Raw genomic sequence first — 25348 nt, 5'->3', positions numbered from 1 at the left:
TGAAGGAAACTCATGACTGGATTCAGGTCATAGATCTGCAGATGCCAAGGAGATATTAAATTATCCTCCTTGGAATTAAAGCTGGGAATTTTTCTTTCTCTGGAGCAGTAAATTAGGATGTTGATGGGCCCCCCTTCTCTGCTCGCTCTGACCCTCCTGCCCTAGCCTCGCTCGGTTCCATTCACGTTCCTCCTGTAAGGGACACTCTCCACACAGATCATGGCTCGGATTCCTTGGATCCTCAGCAGTGTTTTTCCTGGATTTTAGCCAGGGCTTCCCTGGTTTTGGGGCAGGCTGGAGTGTGTGGAGCTTTCTGCAGCCACCGTTAGGGGTGTGTGTCTTCCTTTTCCCAGCAATTTCCCTCTATCTTCCCATTACCGACGTTTCTCCTCTCCACCTCTTCCAGCTCCATGCCATGTTTGAGGAGACCTTCCCTTTGCCCCCCGAAGTAAATCCACGCTAGCTCTGTCGAATGGAGGGGTCAGGGAGGCTCCTCGAGACCGAGAAAAGACCAAAAGGTGCTGCTTCTCCCTCCAGGGGATCAGAAGATGTTTATTCTGGCTAGCTGCCAGAGAGAGAAGAGGCCGGGTTACTCTTTCCCGGACTCTTTCAAACCTCGGGAGAGGGGCGGGGGGATATATAGCACCAACCAATGGGGTAACGTTTCAGGGATAAGGGAGGGGAGGGGAAAAACACGTCACAGAGAAACACAGTAACTCCCAGAAATATGCACTACCACATCTGCCCCTACTTTAACATATGTAATTAAATGAAAGGTAATGAGCTTATACTACTTACTGACCCGAAGTGGCCCACCAATTCCCATTTGTAGGTTGGTGAGGGTTACTCCGGTCTGCCAACTCTATATGGTTGACATCTGAGGTAGTTGAGACTAGCTTAACTATGCTTCTGTACAGTATTTTGCTTAGCACTCCAAACACTAACACCGTCAGCAAAACAATGACTAGCAGTGACAGAATAGTTTTCACTACTGAAGCCCACCACCCCGAGAGCCCCCAGTTCTTAAACAGTCCATTGAACCAGTCATCAGCTTCTTGCTTGACTTGTCCGATCATGCTTTTCATCTCTCGGAGAGTGGCATGGATGTTAGGAGCCTTCGATGTTAGATCTATACAGCAAAGACCTTCAAACTCTTGGCACTCATGCCCGTGGAGCAATAGGAGAAAGTCTATTGCAGCACGGTTTTGAAGTGTCGCCTGCCTGGTAATTTCCTCATCTTCTAGGAGGGCACTTATGGCATTGGATGTTAAATTTGCTTGTTTTACTACCCAGCATTCTAGGTGTCCCAATTCACCTAGGGCTTTAGCTGCAGCTACCCAGGGAAGAAAAATGGATGCAGCAATCCTTTTTGATTTTGACCAATGGAAAATTTCTGAGTCACAATTTTCATCTAATTTTGTAGCACTTCTCTTTTGAATTTTTTTGGTCAAATTGTTTTTATGGGTCCACTCGCCAATTAATGTTTGATTGGGCGCTAACAGTGACAGACACCCTCTGGTACACGGCCCTCCAAGGAGACGGGATGGAATTCCTGCCCATGCACGGTCCCCACAAATGAGGAACAGTCCTTTGGGGAGGCTTTTGGGATGTGGATGAACTGAAGAGTGCACTTTGATGTAGCTTAGTACATGGCACCACTTTTTTGCTGTGAACTCTTCTCTATGTTGTACTATATGGTGGAATGTTTCTTTATGAGTAGGAGGACTAACTCTAAAGTGTACACAGTATGATGCTGGGGAGGAACCCAGCAACTCTAACTCCTGGGGTTCCTGGGTTGCCTTAGGAAAATGGGGTAGCCACTCTTCGACAGGGTTTCTTAACTCTGCTTCTACATGAGTGCTGTGTAGTTTATTATCTGCCTCAGGAGTCAGTGTACTAAAGCTGTGTGTGAATTCATCATGCTGCAGGGGAATTCCTACCAGGCAGGTAGACATAGGATTTTTTGTTGCTGCGGTCGATAGACATATGTTTTCCTGTTGGAGTGTTTGTGCCAGGGTCACCCAGACGTTTTGACGTGGCTGTGGGACGATCCAGGCTGTTGTCAGGCTGCTCAGTGCGAGCAGGATGACAGCAGGCTTAAGGCTCATCATGGATTTGAGTAAGAGGTAGGTTATTTCTAAAAAAAAGGAAACAGACATTCTTTAAAACATATTTACAGTTACAGTATGCAGGTTTCTTCTTGCTCTCTTCAGCGGCGTCTTCTTTTGGAAGCAACAGCTACTTGCTTCTCTTCTCTTCTTGCTGGTGCTGGATTCTTTGGAATAAAAGGTTTTACCCATTTCTGAGGAATCCATCGGGGGCCTGAAGGGGTGGATACACACGCGTAACCTCGCCCCCAGGTGACAAGTTCATAGGGACCCTTGGTTTGCCAAGTTTCAGGGTCTCTGATTAACACCGGTGGATGCTGTGACAATTTAAACTGATCACTACTGTTAAAATGCCGAGTTACAGGAGGATTCATGTTTTCAAATGAGCAGTTTAGGAAATTAATAGTAAACAGAGCTTTACATAGTTTCTGTTGGGGAGACATCCACACTGCCTCGCTACCTTGCCTGGCTAGGACTTGTTTGAGCGTCTGGTGCGTACGCTCGATTACAGCCTGACCTGTGGGGGAGTGGGGGATGCCAGTTTTATGTTCCACTCCCCACTGCTGGACAAATTCCAGGAACTCCTTGGATTTATACGCTGGGCCATTATCTGTTTTAATTTCTTTAGGGATTCCCAATACAGAAAAGGCCTGTACTAAGTGTTGTTTAGCATGTACAGACTTTTCTCCTGCATGAGCAGAGGCATACACCGCTCCTGAGTATGTATCAATACTCACATGTACATACTTCAGGCGACCAAAACTGGGAATGTGAGTGATATCTGTTTGCCACACTTCACAGCTCTTAAGGCCTCTGGGATTAACTCCGATGCCTAATGATGGCACTGCCTGGAGCTGACAATTGGGACAGGTAGCCACGATGGCTTTGGCCTGATTCCGTGTCAGCTGGAACTGACGAATCAGTCCTGGCACATTTTGATGATATTGCTGGTGACTTATTTTTGCCTGCTGAAACACATCAGGGAGACATACCTTTTCGGCTGGGGCAGCAAGGGAATCAGCCTTCCGGTTCCCCTCAGCGATTTCACCTGGCAATGGGGTGTGCGATCTTATATGCATCACATAGAAAGGTTGTTCTCTATTCGAGACTAAGTAAATCAGTTTTGAAAGCAATCTAAAGAGATGTTCGTTCTCAATGTCCTTGAGAACTGCCTGTTCCGCTCTGGACACCACTCCTGCTACGTAGGCTGAGTCAGTAACTAAATTAATCGGTTCTGAAAATTTTTCAAAGGCTCTCACGACCGCAGCTAGTTCAGCTATCTGGGGTGACCCCTCTACAAACTCAACATCAGCTTCCCAAAGCTGAGTCTGTGGATTTCTCCAAGTCATCACCGACTTGTGAGATGTCCCAGATGCATCAGTGAACACTGTGAGAGCTTTGAGTGGCCTCCGGCTCCTTTTCTCACGAGGAATGAGATGGAATTCCTCATGAAACAATTTGTGTGATGGTGCATGAACTGAAATTTGCCCACTGTAGCTGTCCAGAGCTAACTGGAGGTTAGCATTGCTCTGCAGCAGATGCTCAAACATCTCTTTGGTCAGTCTCTCAGGGGAGTTTTTCCCTTCTCCAGAGAGCCTGACTGGGAGGTGAATACACATAAAGTCACAACCTGCCAGTTCCCGCAGCCTTACCCTGGCCTTTTGAATCAGCTGAGCCATCAGCTCTTGTGGCTTGGTGATAGTCTTGGGTCTTTGATGGGAGAGGAAGACCCATTCTATTATTAAGAGTGGGTCTCTCTGCCCTTCAGCCCATTGGAATATTAACCCATGTAGGTGTGGCAATTTTCCCAGGACAATAAATTTGAAAGGCAGCTCAGGTTTGAAGCGGTGTGCCTGTCTTTCTGTCAAGGCCTTTTGTGCCTTTTCAATTACAGTTTTTGCTTCTGGAGTTAGCACTCTGGGAGACAGTAACTCTCTCTCCCCTTTTAATAAATTGAGTAGGGGGCCCAGGTCTTCATTGGTGAGACCTAGCCAGGGTCTGACCCAGTTTAGTGACCCGCATAGAGAATGAAGATCTGCTAGAGTTTTAGGATTACCAATAATTTCCAATTTTTGTGGAACAACAGTCCGTGCTGTAATTTGCAGGCCCAGATATTTCCAAGGTGGCATCCTCTGAACTTTGTCTTCCTGCAATTGGAATCCAGCAGAGGTTAAAACTTTAACCACTAGGTCAAGGGTGTCTTTCAGTATGTTGTTATTGGGACAGCATATTAAAATATCGTCCATATAATGCAAAATGATAGCCTCTCTCTTTTCAGCACGCACTGAGGACAGCAATGACCCCACATACCACTGGCAGATGAAGGGGCTGGCTTTCATCCCCTGAGGTAATACTGTCCAGTGGTACCGTTTCATTGGGGCTTCCCTGTCAATGGTAGGAATGGAAAAGGCAAACCTTGGTGCATCCTCTGGATGCAGGGGAATTTGAAAAAAGCAATCTTTAATATCCAGTACTGCTAGTAGCCAATCTTGTGGTAGCATGGTTGGGGAGGGCATTCCTGGTTGGAGAGATCCCATGTTTTGTATTTTTTTGTTTATTTCTCTTAAATCTTGAAGGAGACGCCATTTGTCTTTCCCTGGCTTTTTTATTACAAACACCGGGGAATTCCAAGGGCTGGTTGTTTCTACTATGTGTCCCTTAGCCAATTCTTCTTCCACTAATTTTTCTAGCGCCCCAAGTTTTTGTTTGCTGAGAGGCCACTGGTTCACCCAAATTGGATCATTATCTAGCCAAGATAATTTTTGGACAGGACGCTGTACAGTGGCCTCTATCAAAAATCCTGAGGTGTCTCAGGAATAGTGAGTTTCACCCCCCACTGCAACATGGTATCTCTCCCCCACAGGGGGCACTTGTAGTCAATTACAAAAGGTCGGACACTAGCAATCCTACCATCCGGACCTTCGATCTGGACGATATCTCTAGCAATTTTTGCCAGTTTCATCCCTCCAACACCTTGTATTTTTCCTGCCACTGGTTGTAGTTCCCAGTGTGAGGGCCACACCTTTTCCGGTATGATGGTCACATCTGCCCCAGTGTCAATTAACCCTTCTACATGGAGATGTTCTGATTTATGTGTTAAATTGCATCCTATAATAGGCTTGTTTTCACCCACTACTTCTGCCCAGTAAACTCCCGGTGCTTTGTCATCTACTGGGACTTCTGTTGGAACAGGGATTACCTGGGCTATTACCTGCCCTTTGTCTATATAGAAAGGTGGTTGGGGGCACCTAGCTAAGAGAGTGAGGTGTGTTAGGCCTCCTGTGATTGTCATGGGAGCCACCTCAATCTCTATTGGTGTGTGTGCTGTGTCTCCAATAACAAAATACCTACTATCCAGTCCAGCCAGGTCTTGTGAATTATCCTGCAAATCTACTCCCACGACAGTCCAGCGGTCAGATCTGAAACAAAAAGCTTTAGAAGTTACAAGTCTGAATCGCTTTTGCGGTTGCCAGACCTTATTAGGCAAACGTTTTTCACAATTATAGTTTTGCAGTTTTTCACCCCCCTTCCCCCTTTTTATTAAAGGACAGAGATTCGTTTCCACTTCATTTATGTCTGCACGCTGAGTGGATAAGCGCTGTGATGTAAGTTTTTTGGCAAGCTGGTATCTGTGTGTTTCTGTTGTTTTAAAGGACAGTTTTTAGCAAAGTGTCCTGGTTTTCTGCAATAAAAACAAATTCGCTGTTGCTGGTCAGGCGTCATCTGTTCATTCTTTGTCTCAGATGAAACTGCAGCAACAGGTCTTGGGGTGGTCCAGGGAGGTCTCTTTTCTTGCGAAAACATCTCTGCTTTCTTTGCACAGGCCGCTGACATCTGTGCCAGGGTCGGAGGGGGATCCACAGGCAAACCTAAAATAATTCTACGGCAAGATTCATTAGCATTTCTCTGAGCAAGTTCCTTGACTAACTCTGTCTGCACCACAGGGTCTTCTACCTGACAGGAGACTTGTTCTCTTAATCGGTCTAAGAATTGCAGGAATCCTTCTGAGGGCATTTGTTTTACATTAATATAACTGCCCTTAGTGTCAGCTGTAGGTAGCTGTGTGAAAGCCTTTTCTGCAGCTGTAGTGATTTTATCTATCACAGCTTTTGGCAATGCCCTAGTTTGGTCCTCAGGTTTTTCCCATACTCCTTCACCGCATAAATGCTCTAAAGAAATAGGATTATTTAATAAATCTACATATTGGGGATTAGTTTTTAATAATTCCACCAGTATGTTTTTTAGAAACCGCTTCCATGTGTTTTCCCATAATTCAAATTCAGATGGTGTAAGCAAACACTTAAAAAGATCTTTAATATCTGTAGGAACTAAATCATTTGAGGTTAATGTTGTTTTAACAATGCTTTTAAATATTTCACTATTACGGCCAAATTCTCTTTGTACTTTGCAAATTTCTTTTTTGTCTTGGTATGAAAACGGTTTGTAAGTACGGTTTTGAGGTCTCGTTCCAGTAAAGGTGACAGGAGCAACAGTGGGGAAAAAGGCTGAATTAAAACTATTTAGTTTTCCATTCTCAGTTGTATTGAGCTGGGCGGGGGGAAGGGCTTGTCCTGCTGGGACATCGGGGAAGCCCGTATTCCCCCATCCCCCAGGGGCACCATGTGGCTCCACACTGGGAGCAGGCTGTGAGGTTCCACCCTTCCATCCCCCGGGGCGTCCCCCGGGGCCATCAGGGCAATTTGCAGCAGCACAACCACACCCGCCTTTGGAATGTGGTGAGGCAACCTCACCTCCCTGCTCGGTCTTGGCCCCGCCCCCCGGACCGTGGGAACTGGGCGGGGCCCCGCCCCTCAGCCCCCACTCGGCTCCGCCCTCAGACCCGCCCCCCAGACCGTGGGAAATGGGAGGGGCTCCGCCCCTCACCCCCCCTTCGGCCCAGCCCCCAGCCCCGCCTCCGGTTTCCGCCCCATCTCCGCCCCCAGCCCCGCCCCCGCAGGAGCCGGGCGGGGGGGCACTCGCCCCCACGCCGGGCTTCAGGGTTCTACCCCCCCCCATGCCGGGTCTCGGGGTCTCCCCCCCCCCCACACCGGGCCTCGGGGTTCCACCCCCCCCCATGCCAGGTCCGGGAGGCTGGCACCCCCCCATCGGGGGGCAGAGCCGGGACACCCCTCTCCCTGCCCCTCTGCAGGAGCAAGGGGTATAACTCTCTCTCTCTCCGCACCCCCTCCCCACAGGACAGGGGCCGGAGGAACAGGGAATAGGGTTGCAGCCTCGGGGGACAGGGTCATAGGGTGGGGCCAGGCAGGGCTGGGGGGGATTATGGGTAGGAGAAAGGGAATACACAGGAAGATTCACCATGTGGCTGGCTAACACGTGGCCGGCGCCATCTTGGCTCTGCACATGTTCTTGAGTAAATTCAGCAGAGCTCTCCCCTCCTTGCAGGGAGGATTTAAAGCTATATTTTTCAGGGTTTTCTGCGGGGAGGGAAGGGTACAGGCAGTTTTTGTCTGCTTGTAATGCTTGGGACAAGCGTTCCTGTGGAGGTGCCGAGGGAAGGTAAGCGGAGGAGAAAGCCGGAAGCTTCTTCCTCTGTAATATGGTTTTCCGAATTAAAAGGAAAAGGGGGAGGAAATCACCAGCTGTGCTGTCCCCCGATTCAACTTGCACAGTAAGGGCTTGACCAACTTTTTCCCAGTCAGGCAGGGAATCAACATTTAAATCCGGAAAATGCAAAAAAACCCATTTTACTAATTTCTTCAGCTTATTTTTTGAGAAATTGATATTTCCAGCTTTTAAAATATTCTTAATAAGGGAATATTTATTCCTTTCCTGTGTAGACAAAAGAGTACCCATGGCTAATCTTAAGGCTTTATTACACAGGTTGGTCTAACCCTTTTTTTATCTCCGAAAAAGCAGAAAAGATCCAAACTGCAGTCAGGGTTTAAAAACCACCGCGGAGCCCAGGACCTGCTGCCGGTGCACTCCCCCCCCACTCCACGTGGACTCCTCTGGTCCCGATACCAGGGAGAGGCTTTGCCAGCAGCACTACCACCACCGTGCCCCGCAAAAACACCTATAACAACTGCCAGATTTCTCACACCCCCCGCGACCCCCCCAGTACCTGTTTCCTGAAGGATGCGCGGTGTTCGAAGAAAAGAAAAAAGTCCCAGTCCGAGTTGACTCGTGTAGTCCGCGAGCTACCAACTCGACCCTCGTCAGAAAAACTGCGAGGTAGATGGCTATCCCTAGGCTTGTTAAAACACCCGTGGGGTGTTTTCCAGCCGTCCGGAGGGGTTTTAAAGCCCCACACGATGGGCGCCACCTGAGGAGACCTTCCCTTTGCCCCCCGAAGTAAATCCACGCTAGCTCTGTCGAATGGAGGGGTCAGGGAGGCTCCTCGAGACCGAGAAAAGACCAAAAGGTGCTGCTTCTCCCTCCAGGGGATCAGAAGATGTTTATTCTGGCTAGCTGCCAGAGAGAGAAGAGGCCGGGTTACTCTTTCCCGGACTCTTTCAAACCTCGGGAGAGGGGCGGGGGGATATATAGCACCAACCAATGGGGTAACGTTTCAGGGATAAGGGAGGGGAGGGGAAAAACACGTCACAGAGAAACACAGTAACTCCCAGAAATATGCACTACCACAATGTTGACAGGAGCTCAGAAAGAGCAGGAAAACAGAAACAAGCTCCACAGCGAATTCCTTTAAGAAAAATCCATTGATGGCCGGGAGGCTGCTGTGGCTCCTTCCTGAAAATCAGGGCTGTTGGGAGCACGGCACAGGGTGTCCCAGGACTTAGAGCTGGACACTGAACCCTCCTGGATCTCCTTGGCACCCGTCCCAGGCAGGGATGGTCCTGGATATCCTCCTGGATCTGCCCCAGGACGGTCCCTGCTCCCTGGGGTGGGATGGGACGAGTAGAGGACAAGGAATGAAGGTCAGGAGAAGAATACAGAGATGCTTCTTGCCACTGCAGCAAGAAATCTGGTGCACGGAAAGCTCAGCTGGAGATGAAGGTGGCCAAAAATGTGAGGCACAATAAAAATTGAGTTGTTAAATCCATTAATAAAAAAAAATTAAAAAATAGAAATTACATCATCCCCTTCCAGGATGTGGATGGTCACCTGACAAACATGGACACAGACACAGTGCAGGTTTTCTAATGCATTTATTGCCTCTGTCTTCAACACTCACCCCTCCCTTCCCAGAGGAAAACACGCATTGTACCAAGGGACACTGCAAAGTCCTTGAAGAGGGCAAGCCCTGCTCAGCAGAAACCAAACCACCCCAGACTGAATCACAGCATTCCCATCTTGAATCCAAACCCAGCACGTGCCAGCTCTTGGGAAGAGAGGAACCCCATGGCAGTCAAAACCAGAGCAGTGGGACAAGCATGAGCGCTCTTTGGAATATCCAGATTTATTTAGAATGGAGACTCTGCGGAAGTTGGTGAGCTGCTAAGAGAAAACTCTTGCAGTCCTCGCCAGCCATTTCAGGAGAGCTCCCCAGAGACGGAGGAACTTCACCTCCCTTTGTCTCTGGGGGATCTTCTCTGGCACAGGGGAGTGGTTGTTTGAAGTTGGTGCCACTGTGGCGTCCTGAGATCCAGGGCTTGACACAGGTGGCAGCAGCACTCTTCCTGATGTGCTGCCGCTTGCTCCAGGGAAGGATTCATTGCAAGGGGCTGAGCTCCGGTTCTGATTTCCAGGCTTTTCCAGGCCATGTTCATCTTCAGGGATGAGCCAGGGCTGTGATCCCTGAATTGGGTGGGGCCGTGATGTCACAAAGGGGTTGAGCTCTGGTGTGATGCAGGGCCGTGATGTCACACAGCTGTCCTGGCCACAGCACTGTGACATCACTGCGCCAGCCCTATATAAACCGGGCCAGCCCCCTCAGCTGCCAGTGCAGTCGCCATGGGACGTGCCGTAGCCATGGGTGACGGTGGTGTCCTGATGCCTGCCCTTGTCCTGCTGCTGGCCGCTGGGGCTGTCTGCTGGGCCTGTGGCCACTGGCAACCACGGAGGCGGCAGACGAGGAAGCACCCCAGGGTTAGGCCCAGAGGCCCATGGAGGAACCGAGCAGCCCCTGAGGCTCCCAGGTTCTCCAGGCCTCGGGCCACCCCTCGCCGGCGGCCAGGTGCTCCCACAAGCCCTCTGGAGAGCTCCTGCAGCTGCGGTCCCTGCATGGCAGTGGCCCAAGAGCTGCAGGAAGTGATTATCCGGCACTGGGCACGCAATGGGACATCTGTGCCACTCTACTTTGGGATGTGGCTGGCGTTGTGGAAAGAACTGGAGAAGCTGATGAGGTGAGGCCACCTGCCCTGCTGTGGCTCGCCCAGCTTCTCCAGAAGCCACCATCCCTTCAGGAGGATGCTCCCAGCAAGATTGACCATCCTTGGGAGAGCCTCAAGCCTTGCAAGGATGGCACAGCAGAGAAGACCCGCCATCCGTGCAAGAAGCTCAGGCGGTCAGAGAACGTCCATGGTGCCAGGAGCCTCCACTATCTCTGACAGCCTCCGTCCCTCAGAGAGGCTGTATGGCACTGCACGGCTTGCGGCGTCCTGCACCGGGATTTCAAGCCAGAGAACCTCCTCGTCAACCCAGACACTGGGGACCTGAAGCTGATGGACTTCGGTTGCGGCACCTTCCTCCAGGAGTGGGCCTTTGCACAGTTTGCCGGTGAGCCCAGAGCGCGGGCCCTGCTCCCAGTGCCAGGCACTGCACAGCCCCATTCCCTCCTGGGCCGTGGGGTGTGGCATTCAGCCGGCTGCCGGCTGCCCTGTGGCACGGGGCAGGTGCTGTGCCCCAGGAGCCGGCTGCTGGCCCTGCCAACAGCAAGGGGCTGCAAAAGCCGGGCCCCGGCTCCTCGGCTTGGCAGGCCCACAAGGCCTTGGGCTGCTCCACTGGTGTTGTCAGCCTTGCAGAATGGATTCCTGGCTTTGGCACATTGTCAGGGGGAGGCAGGCAGGCCTTGGGGGGAAGTTGTGGCCACGGCTGCAGCCCCTGCCTCTGGCAGGAGGCTGGCGCCAGGCTCTGGAAGGCAGCAGCCTGCGCCTGAGCAGCGCCGCCCGTCTCCCCTAGGAACACGCACATACTGCCCACCCGAGTGGATCGGCCTGCGCTGCTACCACAGCGATGGAGCGACCATCTGGTCCCTGGGCGTGCTGCTGTTTGAGATGGTGTGTGGGTTCCTGCCCTTCGAGAACGAGCGTGACACCGTGTTGGGGCAGCTCTTCTTCCCGCAGGAGGTCTCTCCAGGTTGGTACGCGGCCTGAAGCAGGCAGGCTTTGGCAGGTGGCACCGCGCAGCCCAGCCCGGCCCTCCCGCAGCTGCGCGGGACGTCCATGTGCCCTCAAGGGCCGGCTGCAGCAGGTGGCCCGTGGCAGGCTGGGTGTGGCACGCTTGGCTGAAGGAGGGGACGCTTGTCCTGCCGTGCCGCTCTCCCGCCAAGGGCAGCTCCCAGCACACGCAGCGTGGCCCGGCTTCTGCAGGCGCCGGGAGCAGCTGGGCAGGAGCCTTCTGCAAGTGAGCGCCGCTTTCTGCCTTCTCTCCCCAGAGTGCCAACATCTGATCCGCTGGTGTTTGTCCAAGCACCCCATGGACCGGCCGGTGCTGGAGCAGATCTTCTACCACCCTTGGGTGCTGGGCGGGCATTTCTGATGCCTTGGCGCAGCCTCTGCAGCACCCAGTTCCCGTGTCCTACGCAGGACTGAGGGCCCAGGAAATAAAACAACCCAAAACCCACTGCGGGCCTGGAAGTTTTGTCCTGGTTAGCAACTTCAGCTAAGGGAACCTCTTAGCAAAAGGGGTAATCAGAGCGTTCCCTTCAGCCTTTGTCAAGCTTTTGGTGCCTTTCCTCCAGGTTGTCCCTCAAAATCAGAGGGGGGTGGAGCCTGCACCAGTCCCCCCAAATCGGTGGGAGACAGAGACTACTCCCAGGCCCCTCAAAACTGGAGGAGGATGGAGACTATCCCCGGGCCCCCCAAACTGAAGGGAGATAAATACCTGCCCCCCCCAAACTAAGAGATGGATGTAGCCCAGAGCATACCCCAAGTCAGAGGGGGAAGAGGAGACTGCCAGCCCCTCCAAAGAGGAGGGGAATTGTGCCTGAGCCAGCCCCACAAATTACAAGGGGACAGAGAACACCCCTGGCCTGGAAAAGGACAAAGAGCAGCCGGGGGATGCCAGGATGGTGACAACACTGGCAACCCCCAAATCAGAGAGGGACAAAGAGCCCGCACAGGCTTCCCAGAAGCAGAAAGGGGGCAGCAAATATCCCCTGTCCCCCTAAGTCGGAGGGGCACAGACACAAAAGGCCCCACAAAAAGAGCATGAGGAACCAAGAGCACTGCTGGCCCCACAAGGGTAAGGAGGATGGAGAAACTCCCCATCTGTCTTTGTTTTGGAAGACAGGTGTCTGCTAGAAAGGGCAGGGGCCTCCCCTGGAATGAAAATGTAGACCCCCCTCCCTCTGAATTATTATAATTCTGAAATCAAGGGGCTTTCAAGCAGAGATCTGAGGATAGGAATAACAGCTCTTTATTAGAATTTATAACCAGGCAAACAAACAACAATAACTACAGCATTAACAAGAAAACAGAACCAGGGGCCCCGTGACAGCTTTCTCGGCTGAGACGGGATGGAGGAGAGGCTTTGTTTCACAAACCCCCTCGGGCGGGCAGTCCCGGTGCTCCTGCAGGGCTCTGAGGAACACTCAGCTGGAACAGCAGGGATGAGCTGAGATCCTGGGCCGGTGGCTGAGGTGGATCAGCAGCTCCACGGCGGTGCCTGGCACTGCCACACATCCCGGCAGGACAGGGGGTGTGAGGCCACCAACAAAGAGGGGAGGAGGAGAAGCAGCAGCAGCTCCGTCTGGGTGATGGTGAAATTCCCTTCTCCCCACCACAACAACTCTGCGCCCGAAGTGTCCTTCTCCAAAACTGAAGAAAGCCCACCAAACTGTTGCCACCCTCCTTTTTTTCCTGCCCCCTTCCCTCCTTGGTCCCGGCCAAACTCTTTGTCTTTTTTCAAGCACCCACCAAGTACCCACAGTTAGGTTTTACCCCAAACTAATGGGTAAAAATCCTATGGGCAAGCCAGAAATAAAAAAGAAAGACACCTAACCCCCAACAGTCCCTGAGACTGGGGCTTGGCTTTCCTCGTGGAGAGGTGCATCAAGGAAGGCTGCAGTGTGATGGAGACTGTGATGGGCTGGGAACTCACTGGGGGAAAGGATGGAGCAGTTGTGAAGTAAAAGGCAGGTGGGGGACAGAACTGTTCAGAGAAGGGCTGAGCTACAGCTTGAGGAAGCTGAAAAATGTCATTTGGGGTCATCCCAGATGGATTTCATTTCAGAAGTTATGGAACAAGTTTAATTTTTGGGGGGTGTCATGTTTTCCCTTGGAGGTGGACACTGCAGACTTGAGCTGCATTGCCAAAATGCTCAGGTCTCTGCTGCAGGTCACAGCGTTTCTTCTTTGGCTGATCCCGGCCCGGTGCTGAGCCCAGCAGAGCCCTGGCAGAGCCCAGAGCAGCCTCAGCATCCGCAGAGCCCGGCTGCAAGGAGAGAAAGCAGAAACGGCCCGTCAGCTGAAGGCTCCTGTCCCCTTGTCCCAGCCAGCCGCGGTGCCCAGGCCATGCTGGCCGTGCTCAGAGCTGGGCCCAAAGCTGCCCATCACTGCTGCCTTGGGGAGCAGAGCAGGAGGGCAGGACATGTGCCCAGCCTGCAGCCAGCCATGGCACACCCAGCCCCTCAGCAGCTGCCCAGAGCGGGATGCTCCTGTGCCCGCTGCCATCTCCCAAAAGCTCTTGTCCCACCCATGCCAAGGAGATGAGGACCCACCTCACACCATCCGCTGCCACAAGAAAAGCTGGTCCCAAACCATGTCCTCAGTCTTCTCCAAGGGCACGGCCCATCCACGCCACAGCTGGTCCCAAGCACTTCCTGATCCAGACTGGACCCCACCTGGAACGCTTCCTTTAGAAAAACAAACAACAAATTAATGAAAATAGGTCACAGACAAAAAGAAGAAACAAGAAAAATGGTAAAAAAATCTTATGTCTGTCAGGAGCTTGAGGAAGGCCCAACCCCTACATTCTAGGGAAAAACCCACCCATGGGTGAGAGAAGCCCATGCTTTCTCCCTTTCCCCCTGCACTGTCCCCCAAAATCATGGTGATCCCAAAGCAAAGCAGGGGAGTGGAGCAGCCCAAGCCCTTCCTTGCCTGCACAGCAAAGCAGCCGTGCTCAGGTTCTGGAGTCCCACCTGTGCTCCTGCCATGGGGGTTTGTTTGTGTCGGGCTGGCTGCCCCAGCCCCAGCCCGGGGCACGGTGGGTGCTGGGGGCTGTTGGCAGGGCCAGGATCCCACTCCCATTTCGTATCCACCCCAGCCCACGTCCCCAGCCCTGCCAAAAACCAGCTGGGCAGCCACTGAGGAATCAGTTGCATCTGCCCCAGTGAAAGGGAAACCTTTGGTTCCCGGCCAATGCACAAATCTGGGAGCATCCCCCTGGGTCTGGACTTACCTGAAAATTCCCTGTGGAGCCTGGCTTTGAAGAAGGTGCCAGAATCAAAGTCCATCATCGCCAGATCCCGCTGGCCAGGTGGAGGAAGAGGTTGTCATCCTTGCTGCTGTCCTCCATGTCTCCAGCAGCAGCAGCAGCCCCACCTGGTACAGCTTCTCCAGGGGCTCCTTCTTCCCTGGGGTGACACCAGGCTGTCAGGATTCTGCCCAGGGCCCGGCTGTCAGTGAAGCAGGACAAGCAAAACCAGCTCAGATGGTGCCCACCAGTGCTGGGCAGAGCAGCTCAGCTCCAGCACAAGGGCTGTGTGCTCCCATTCCATGACCGCAGTGCAGTGACACAGGCAGGACAAAAAAGTCTGGGTTTCTTTGCTGCTGATTGCCAGGGCATGTGTGGAGCTGTAACTTACCAGGTCCCTGCATCACTGTGCCTGTGGCTCTCTCCCTTCTTCTAGGGCTGATGAACATCCTGCATCCAGGGATCACAGGACAGGTCTTCTAATGAGGGCCTGTCCAAGGAGTTCAGGGATAAACACCACCTGATCAGAATCTGGCAGTCTGGAGAGAGAAACCACAAACCACTGGTCAGTTGGAGAAGGCTCCTGTCGGCTTTGCCCCACTATTCTCGTGCCCAGGCCACGCTGGATGTGCTCAGAGCTGGGCCTAAACTTTCCCATCAATTCTTTGTTTTGGAGGAGAGCAGGAGAGCAGGACATGTGCCACCTCCTCAGCAGCTGCCAGAGCGGGATGCTCACGAGCCCGCTGCTGTCTCCCAGCACTGGTGTTCCCCCCGTGCCCAGAGATGAGGATCCACCTTGGGAGAGCCGTTGTGGCAGCGGGAGCTGGCCCCATCTGATGTTCCTGCCCCTCCTGAAAGGGTGCTCCCCGCAGACCATCTCGTGCAGCAGGATGCCCAGGGACCAGACGGTCGCTGCCTCGCCATGGTACCAGCCGAAGTCGTTCCATTCCGGGGGGCTGTATGACGGTGTTCCTATGGAATATGGATGGAGCTCATCAGGGGGATGCTGCTGCTCCCAGAGCCTGGCCCCAGCATCCCTGGGCATGTGGGGGCTGCCCCAGTGGCACACGGGGTGACCTGCTGCCCTCTCACCAGCACCTGGGACTTGGGTACAAACCTGGGGTTGGAAAAGAAGCCACTGCTGCTGGAAGAGGGCAGCAGAAACCCTGGCAAGGCCCGACCATGACACACAAAGGGAAATACCCACTCAGTGCTGGGGAAAAACCACACCCACATCCTCCCTGCTGACATTGCCCAAAAAATATCTTGAACCAAGGCAAACCAGGTGAGCAGAGCAGTCCAAGCCCATTCTCACCTGCACACCAAACCAGCTGGTGCACAGGTTCTGCCTCCCCCTCTCTGCTACCCCCACCCATGGGGGATTTTGTCAGGCTGGCTGCCCCATCCCCAGCCCCAGTCCTGGGAGAATCCCTGCTGCCACACCCAGGTTGGGCCAGGAGATGCCAGGACCAGGATCACCACCCCTGTGTGGGCTCACCTGCAAACTGAGTGTAGGCTGTGTCCTGCAGGTAGGTGCCACAGCCGAAGTCGATCAGTTTTGCCTCGCCGGTGTCCAGGTCTACCAAGACGTTCTCAGGTTTGATATCTCGGTGCAGGACCCCGCAGCTGGTGCAGTGCCGCACGGCCGCCAGCACCTGCTGGAACAGCTCCCGCGCCTCTTCCTCGGACAGGAACCTCCGTGCCCGAATGAAACGCCGCAGGTCCTGACACCGCTCCGGGCGCTCCAGCACCATCACGATGGTGTTGGGGAGCTCAAGCCATTCCAGCAGCTGCACCACACCGGGGAAGCCTGTGGACACCTTGTCCAGCAGCACTATCTCCAGGGGTGCGCTGGTGCCGTCGGGCTGCGGGAGGAGCACGGTGCCGTCAGTGGGGCTGAGGCCGTGCCAGGGCTCGGGAAGCCCTCAGCCAGCCCGGGATGCTCTGTGCCCTCCGCTGGCCCCACGCCCGCTCTCCCTGCAGGTGTCCTGGCGGCTCCCACCCTGCCGGGCCCCGGCTCATCCCCGCCCGGCACGGCCCGGCTTCTGCCGCTGGCCCCGCTCACTCACCAGCTCGCCCCAGTGCCGGACGCGGTTCCGTGGCACCTTTTTGATGGCCACCTGCAAGCCAAAGGGAACAGCGGATTCAGCTCACCGCCCACCGTGTCCAGCCCCATCCTCCTCCTCCGCCCCCTCCTCCTCCTCCGCCCGCCGCCGGCCCCTCTGCTCACCGGGAGTCCGTCCGAGAGCCGAGTGGCCGCAAAAACTCTGCCAAAGCCGCCGCGCCCCAGCAGTGAACCCACTCGGTAGCGCTGCTGCAGGGCCTGCTGCGCCTTCCCTGGGGAAGAGACGCGGCCGTCAGTGCTCGGCCCGGGGCCAGGAACGGCCCCCGAGCGCTCCCCGAGCTCCCCGGGCCGGGCACCCGCAGGCGTTCCCTCACTGGAACGCGACAGCGGCGGAGCTCGGGCCGGGGAAGCCGCAGCGGAGGCGGCGGCAGCGGCCGCACCGCCTGTGTCCTCCGCGGGCCCCGGGAGGAGCCGGGGCCGGGGCCGGGGCCGGGGCCGGGGCCGGGGCCGGGGCCGGGGCCGGGGCCGGGGCCGGGGCTGGGGCCGGGGCCGGGGCCGGGGCCGGGGTCGGGGTCGGGGTCGGGCCAGGCGGAGCCAAAGGGCAGCGATGCCGCCCCAGCCCCAGGCAATGATGCCCGCCCAGCAGCGCCAGCGCCAGCACAGCCAGAGCTGGGCGGAGGCGAGACCGCGGAGGAACGGCCGGGGACGGGAACGGGGCCGGGGCCGAGGCCGGGGCAGCCCCGCCCGGGGCCGGGGCCGGGCTGGGGGCATGGCCCGGGCGGGCACGGGGAGAGGGAACCTGGAAGAGGAGGGGACACAGGAAAAGGGCGACGGGGATGGGGTGCGGGACAGTTGGAGAGGGAGAGGAGAATCGACGGAGTCAAGAAATTCGCTTTTTGTCTGCTTCCACTGCTGCCGCTGCTGCCGCTGCAACTGAAGCCCCGGGGCCGTTTGTCCCCGTGTCCGTTTGTCCGTTGCCCGCTCGGCCCCGCCCCGAGCCCCGCGCTCCCCGGGCAGCCCCTGAGCCTGGCCAAACACGGCAACTTTGCCCTGCTGAGCCAAGAGCCAGAGTCTGGACTCCTGCACAGGGGCACAGCAATGCCCTTGGCTGCTGCTGTGCCTTGTCCCTGCTGAGGCTCAGACACCGTCTGAGCACATTCCCTGAATGCAGAATTTGTACCTGAGCCAAGCACTGCACTTGTGTCTCCAGCATTGCTTTCCAAGGAAAACAGGGCAAGGCAAACTGGCTATAGCTCAGGGTATTTTACAGTGTCTAAAACTTGCCAAGTCTCAGATCTTAGAGGTGAGATCCATTTGGAATGAATGGGATGGAGAAACAGCGCAAGATGGAAAAGGGGAACATAAAAATAAAGAGAGAAAAATAGAGAAAAACATATTGGTTGTTTCTTTTGATTTTATTTTCATTTCTTAAAAAAGCTGTTTCAATTTTCCCAGAATCTTCTCCCCAGTCCCGTCTGTTCTTTCCAAAAACCTGTCCTGGAGAACAAGGCGCAGCTCCTGTCACAAGATGTGCCCCCAGCTGCAGCTTCTCTTGGCTTCCCACACTGTGAGTGCAGCACAACTCTTGCAGCAAAGCAGGACAAATGTTTGAAGAACTTGACAACTTGTTCTTTCTTTTCCTCGTGCACAGGGGAGCTGTGCCATTGGTGAGGTTTTCATTGTTCCTCTTCTACCCAAAGAAAACATGATGGGCTGCCAGGAATTGTTGGGGAATACAAGCCTGGCTGAATGTGGAGAAAGAATCTCCAGAGCCTGCAGCCAGCAGTGGAGAGCTCATCATTCCAACAGCCCCCTGGACATCTGGAAAGTGATCTGGAACATGAAGATGGGCTGACAGAGGGAGTTTGTTTCTGTGTTCAGTTGAGATGATTCTACATCTCTTGCACTGGGAGAAATCAAGAGCACAATCAGTTGATGATAAGCAGCAGAACATGATAAGCTGGAGCTCTCAGTGGATGAGAGAAAGAATGTGAAAAGGAGAAATGCAGGGAATGACTTGGTGAACTTTGTGTGTAAGAAGGGTCATTTTTTCCTAATAATTCCCAATTCATTCCCCTTGCTTTTATCCTTTTAACAAGGCCAATTGCATCTCAGATTCCCCAGGAAATGAGAACCCTGAGCTTGTGGAGCTGCCTGAAAGGTGCCCTGTTCCTTTTTCTTCTGCTGCTCAGAAGAAACAATGAAGCGAGTTGGGAAGTTCTGGTTTTTCCTATTCCTGGTGGATTTTTTCATTTTATTTGCCACTGCAGAGGCAATTTCTGTGATGGCCTCTGTCAGCTGATTCTATTTCAGCAGCAGCAGCAGCAGCAACAGGGCTGTGTTTGAGCACTGCAAATGTGACCTGTGTGGCTTTAATTCCCCTCGACTTAGTGCTCAGGGACTTGGGAGCATTTTGATCTCTACTGATCATGATGCCTGAAACAAAAATCCTGAGTTCCCCGTGACAAAAGCACAATGGGTAGCACTGATTGAAAGAGGCAATTGCAGCTGTACTGCTAAAATTCAAGTGGCAAGCAGAAGAGGGGCAAGAGCAGCTGGGATCTACAATTGCCAAGGCAAATTTAGATTAAATAATTTTGTGGGACTTTTCTGGAATTTTGTGGTATTTTTCTTGAATTTTATGGAATTTTTGTGGAATTTAGTAAAAATTTGAAGAGATTTTGAGGGATGTTTCTTGAATTTTGTGATGTTTGAGAAGATTTAGGGAATTTTGTAGGTTTTTTCTAAGATTTTCTGGGATTTTTCTTAGATTTTCTGGGATTTTAGATTTTGTGGAAATTTGTGGTGATTTTGAGAATCGTTTCTGGAACTAGTTGGGGTTTTGAGATAATTTAGGCAATTTAGGGAAATATTTCTGTAATTTTGTGGGATCTTTTTTGATTTTTGTGGGATATTGAGGAGATTTTGTGAAACGTTCCTGGAATTTTGAGGTGTTTTGAGTAGACAAGAAGAATTTGGTGAGGGATATTTCTTAGATTTTTGTGGCAATTTGTGGAGCTTTTGTGTGATTTCGCTGGAATTCTCTGGAATTGTGAGAAAATTGAAAGAATTCTATGGGATTTTTCTGGAATTTTGTGGGATTTAGAAGAGACATAAAGAATTTTGAGAGGATTTTTCTTAGAATTTGTGGAATTTTGTGGAGATTTGGTGGGATGTTTCTGGAATTTGGTTGGGTTTTGGGAAGGTTTAGAGAATTTTGTGGGATCTTTTTCTGGAATCTTGAGGGATTTTGAGGAGACTTGAAGAATTGTGAGGGAGTTTCTGAAATTTTGTGGAAATTTGTGGCGATTTGGTGGGATGTTTCTGGAATTTGGTGGGATTTTTTTGTACTGTTGTGGAATTTTCTTGAATTTTGTGGGATTTTGTGGAGACTTGAAGAATTATGAGGAATTTTTCTTAGCTTCTTTGGAATTTTGTGGAGATTTGGTGGAATGTTTCTTGAATTTGCTGAGGTTTTGAGCACATATAGGGAATTTTGTGATATTTTTTCCTGGAATCTTGAGGGATTTTGAGGAGACTTGAAGAATTGTGAGGGATGTTTCTGAAATTTTGTGGAAATTTGTGGCGATTTGGTAGGATGTTTTTGGAATTTGGTGGGATTTTTTTGCACTGTTGTGGAATTTTCTGGTATTTTGTGGGATTTTGAGGATACTTGAAGAATTATGAGGGATTTTTCTTAGATTTTGTGGGATTTTCTGGAGATTTGGTGGGATGTTTCTGGAATTTGCTGGGGTTTTGAGAACATTTAATGATATGTGTGGGATTTTTCTGGAATGTGGTGGGATTTTTCTTGAATGTTGCAGGATATTGGGGAGATTTTGTGGGAGTTTTTTGGAATTTTGAGGGATTTTGAGGAGACATGAAGAATTTTGAGGTGTTAGATTTTGTGGAAATTTCTGGGGATTTTATGGGATGTTACTGGAATTTGGTGGGGTTTTGAGAAGCTTTCTGCAATTTTGTTGGAGGTTTTTCTGGAATCTTGAGGGATTTTGAGTAGAGTTCAAGAATTATGAGGGATTTTCTTTGATTTTGTGTTATTTTGTGGCGATTTTGTGGGATGTTTTTGGAATTTGGTGGGATTTTTTTGTACTGTTGTGGAATTTTCTGGTATTTTGTGGGATTTTGTGGAGACTTGAATAATTGTCAGGGATTTTTCTTAGATTTTGTGGGATTTTGTGGAGATTTGTTGGGATGTTTCTGGAATTTGGTGGGGTTTTGAGAACATTTAATGATTTATGTGGGATTTTTCTGCAATTTGGTGGGATTTTTCTTGAATGTTGCAGGATATTGGGGACATTTTGTGGGAGTTTTATGGAATTTTGAAAATTTTTGAGGGTTTTTTTTAGGTTTTGTGGAAATTTGTAGGGGTTCTGTGGGATGTTACTGGAATTTGGTAGGGTTTTTAGAAGCTCTGCAGTTTTGTTGGAGTTTTTTCTGGAATCTTGAGGGATTTTCTGGAGACTTGAAGAATTATGAGGGATGTTTCTTAGATTTTGTGTAATTTTTTAAAGATATGGTGAGATGTTTCTGGAATTTGCTGGGGTTTTGAGAACATTTAATGATTTGAGTGGGATTTTTCTGCAATTTGGTAGGATTTTGTGGAAACTTGAAGCATTGTGAGGTATTTTTCTTAGCTTCTTTGGAATTTTGTGGAGATTTGGTGGAATGTTTCTGGGATTTGCTGGGGTTTTGGTAAGATTTAGTGAATTTTGTGAGATTTATTCCTGGAACTTTGTGGGATTTTGAGTAGAGTTGAAGAATTTTGTGGGATTTTCTTTGATTTTGTGCTATTTTGTGGCGATTTGGTAGGATGTTTCTGGAATTCTGTGGGATTTTTTTGTACTGTTGTGGAATTTTCTGTTATTTTTCGGGATTTTGTGGAGACTTGAAGAATTTTGAGGGATTTTTCTTAGATTTTGTGGAAATTAGTTTAGATTTGGTGGGATGTTTCTGGTATTTTGTGGGATTTTTTTGTACTGTTGTGGAATTTTTTGGTATTTTGTGAAGATTTGGTGAGATGTTTCTTGAATTTGCTGGGGTTTTGAGGACATTCAATGATTTGTGTGGGATTTTTCTGCAATTTGGTGGGATTTTTCTTGAATGTTGCAGGATATTGGGGAGATTTTGTTGGAGTTTTATGTAATTTTGAGGGATTTTGAGGAGACATGCAGAATTTTGAGGTATTTTCTTAGATTTTGTGGAAATTTGTGGGGGTTTTGTGGGATGTTACTGGAATTTGGTCAGGTTTTGAGAAACTCTCTGCAGTTTTGTTGGAGTTTTTTCTGGAATCTTGAGGGATTTTGAGGAGACGTAGAATTGTGAGGGATTTTTCTTAGATTTTGTGGAATTTTGTGAAGATTTGGTGGGATGTTTCTGGAATTTGGTGGGGTTTTGAGAACATTTAATGATTTGTGTGGGATTTTTCTGCAATTTGGTGGGATTTTTCTTGAATGTGATAGGATATTGGGAAAATTTTGTGGGAGTTTTTTGGAATTTTGAGGAATTTTGAGGTATTTTCTTAGGTTTTGTGGAAATTTGTGGGGGTTTTTTAGGATGTTACTGGAATTTGGTAGGGTTTTGAGAAGCTTTCTGCAGTTCTGTTGGAGTTTTTTCTGGAATCTTGAGGGATTTTGAGGAGACTTGAAGAATTATGCAGGATTTTTCTTAGATTTTGTGGTATTTTGTGGAGATTTGGTGGAATGTTTCTTGAATTTGCTGGAGTTTTGGGAAGGTTTAGGGAATTTTGTGAGATTTTTTCCTGGTATCTTGAGGGATTTTGAGGAGTCTTGAAGAATTGTGAGGGATGTTTCTGAAATTTTGTGGAAATTTGTGGCGATTTGGTGGGATGTTTCTGGAATTTGGTGGGATTTTTTTTTGTACTCTGTTGCGGAAGGTGAAACAGGGAAACCTTATGAATGTGATTGTTTGGCAATAGATTGTGAAAATATGAAGGCTAGAATCAAATTAGAAATGAAACCTGCTTTGCGTTATAGGGTACTGAGTACTGGTTAACCAAAGAACAATAGCCTAGCCAGCTAGAGGAGAATCCCTGTTGATAAAACAATGTCCTTCTGCTGATAAGAAGAGTCCAAAAGTAAAGAAGCAAGGAAAGAACTTGTAAAGTTCTGTAGAGTATATAATGCGACACTGTATGTTAATATAGGGAAGCCCATAGGTTGTATGTAAATTCTTTAGTGGGTGTGTCTCATGGTGATTGGTTTCTGGTAATTAAAATATTCACGATCGAAAAAGATATGTTGGACAAGAACTTCGCTCTCTTAACTCTTATCTCTTACCTCTTAACTCTTCCCTCTTCTCTCTTACCTCTTACCCCTCTCTCAGCTCCCCTCTCCCCCGCTCTTACCTCTGAACCCCTCTCCCTTACCTCTTACCCCTTTACCCCTCTCCCCTACTCTTATCTCTCAGCCCCATCTCCCTGCTCCTACCCCTCTCGTCTTCCCTACTCTCTCCCTCTGGTTTTTCCCTCTTTCTCTCTGTTGCTCTCTTACTCTCTCCCTCCCCCTTCCAACCTCACCTTCCCTGCTCTACCTGTGCTCACTCCCCTCCCCCCGACCACGTGGACGCCGAGGCTGGTGGTGGACACGGCTCTCCCCTCCTTTTACGCTTATAATAAATTGCTTATGCTTGAACAGCTTGAACCTGGAGAAGTTTCTCACCTCGCTCGCTAGCGAACGTTTTTACACTCCAATACACAGGAAAGGCAGTTCCTGCTGGAGCAGGAGGCTGTGCTTGGAATGGGCTCAAACAACTCCAGCAAGGCCCTGCTTACTTCAAAATTGCTTCCTAGACCACTATAGTCTAATAATTGTTATAGCTCCTATACTGTGGAGTAAATAACACTTTTTCTTTAATTACTCTGTGGTGTAAATAAATCTGTCTAATCATGACAGAATCAGCCACAGTGGTGTTTGTATAAATATATCTGATATTCCATTGTTAATCCTGTGGGACAAATTGAATTACGGTTCAATTCCACCTGTCCAATATTTATACATAAACCTTTGACATACTCTGGGGCTGGGATTGAATCCAGCTGCTTTCATCCTCTTCTCTTAGAAGGAATTTAAATGTCTAGGTGACCTGGAGGGGTTTGAGGATCCCTGGTGGCTGCTGGGTGTCATTTCTCCACCTCAGCAGAAGTTTCTCCAAGTTTCTCCAATAAAGCAACAAAGCTTTTGCCAGAAGCTCCCACTCTGACCATGACAGGAAGCCCTGGGAGTGTCTGTGACATCCCGGCTCTTTGGCAGCCTGGGGACACCTGGGATGTCACCGTGGAGCCCCCGGGAGTGCCTGTGACAGAGCGGTGCCTTTGCAGCCCAGGGTCCCCTGGGATGTCACCATGGAATCGCTGTGACTGTGTCTGAGCACACGGCTCTTCAGCATCCCCAGAAATCCCTGGGAAGACTCTGTGGAGCCCCTGTATCTGCCTGTGACATTCCGGTTCTTGAACAGCCTGGAGACTCTTGGAATGTCCCCATGGAACCCCTCTGAAGGCCTGTAACAAATCTGATCCTTGGTAGGCAACCAACAGCATGACCTGTTGCTATGGTCTGATTCCATGGCAACCATCACAGCTCCTGTTGCTATGGTCAGTCCCTTGGCAGCTCCATGGAGACCCCATGCCAGGGATGGTTGCCATGGACACCAGCTCAGGCCTGGAGCCAGAGCCCGTTGCCATGGCAACCATTTGCAGTCCCATCCCCAGGCTCATGGGATCACAGAGCCACAGAATTGGCTGAGTTGGGAGGGAGCCATGGGGATCCTCCAGTCCAACTGCTGGCCCTGCACAGGACACCCCAACAATCCCAGCCTGGGCCTGGCAGCGCTGGCCAAACGCTGCTGGAGCTCAGCCAGCCCTGGAGCTGGGAGCCTTCCCTGGGGAGCCTGTTCAGTGCCCCAGCAGCCTCGCGGGAAAAACCTTTTCCTCACATCCAGCCTAAACCTGCCCGCCTCAGCTCCAGCCGCTCCCTCCACTCCTGTCCCTGGGCACCAGAGGGAAGAGGTTCCCGCAGCCCCCAGCCAGGGACCCGCTCCCAAGGCTGCTGCCATGGCAACCAGGCCTGGCACCAGCTGGGATGCTCGGTTTCCACGGGCTGGGCTTCAGGAATGGCATTCCCCAATTTCCTGCTCCCGCTGAAACCGCGCTGCTGCTCGCTTCCCTCCCACCTCCCATGGAAAGCACAAAAGGCAAAGATCCCATGCTGGGATAAGAAGAATTTATTGAGAACAGCAACGAGATAAGGAACAAACAGACACAGAAACAATTTTGGTAACAGAAAGGATAAGACAAACCATTCACAGGGAAAACTAAAATACCACCAACTGACTCTTCCTGGCCACGTATTTCCTCCTGCCAAGAAAGGACACCCTTCTCTGGTGAGAGAGAGGCAGTCCTTTTCCTGCCCCTGGCAATGACCTGAGATGGGATTGAATATAATGGACCATGATCACAGTCTCACAGTCTTTGATTCCACATCATGACATTGCCATGGGCAGGAAGAGGGACAGGTGTCTTCCCAGCATGGATCCCAGGGAACATGGATCACCAGGTCTCTTTCCAACATGGATCCTCCAAGGGGGGATGAAGCTGGAGCAGTGAACAAAGCTCTTCTTGCACTTGGGGCACTCACAGGGC

General features: G+C 51.1%; 2 protein-coding genes across 2 annotated transcripts; both read right to left on the bottom strand.

Moving 5' to 3' along the window:
* Positions 1-519: 519 nt before the first annotated feature.
* Positions 520-6037, bottom strand: LOC147647244 (uncharacterized). The gene has a single exon (XM_086872559.1). It carries the CDS (start codon positions 2157-2159, stop codon positions 795-797), a length of 1365 nt encoding a protein of 454 aa, XP_086728685.1. The 5' UTR covers positions 2160-6037; the 3' UTR covers positions 520-794.
* On the bottom strand, positions 2614-25277 carry LOC147647243 (serine/threonine-protein kinase pim-1-like). The gene is made up of 4 exons (XM_086872442.1): positions 25260-25277; positions 16105-16471; positions 15343-15578; positions 2614-2625 (listed from the first exon to the last, which is right to left on the bottom strand). The coding sequence occupies exons 1-4, from the start codon at positions 25275-25277 to the stop codon at positions 2614-2616; spliced, it is 633 nt and encodes a 210-aa protein (XP_086728568.1).
* Positions 25278-25348: the final 71 nt, after the last annotated feature.

This window comes from Cyanistes caeruleus, unplaced genomic scaffold (assembly GCF_971803275.1).
Source record: "Cyanistes caeruleus unplaced genomic scaffold, bCyaCae1.hap1.1 HAP1_SCAFFOLD_65, whole genome shotgun sequence".
Taxonomy (NCBI): domain Eukaryota; kingdom Metazoa; phylum Chordata; class Aves; order Passeriformes; family Paridae; genus Cyanistes; species Cyanistes caeruleus.
This window is presented reverse-complemented; position numbering and strand designations above follow the sequence as displayed.

What these genes read in the sequence shown, in the direction of transcription:
- LOC147647244 (XM_086872559.1), bottom strand. Translation starts at nt 2,159, where the DNA reads ATGTCTGTTTCCTTTTTTTTAGAAATAACCTACCTCTTACTCAAATCC.
- LOC147647243 (XM_086872442.1), bottom strand. An exon ending in AGCCTACACTCAGTTTGCAG is followed by an intron (nt 15,579 to 16,104) that starts GTGAGCCCACAC and finishes CATATTCCATAG; the next exon opens with GAACACCGTCATACAGCCCC.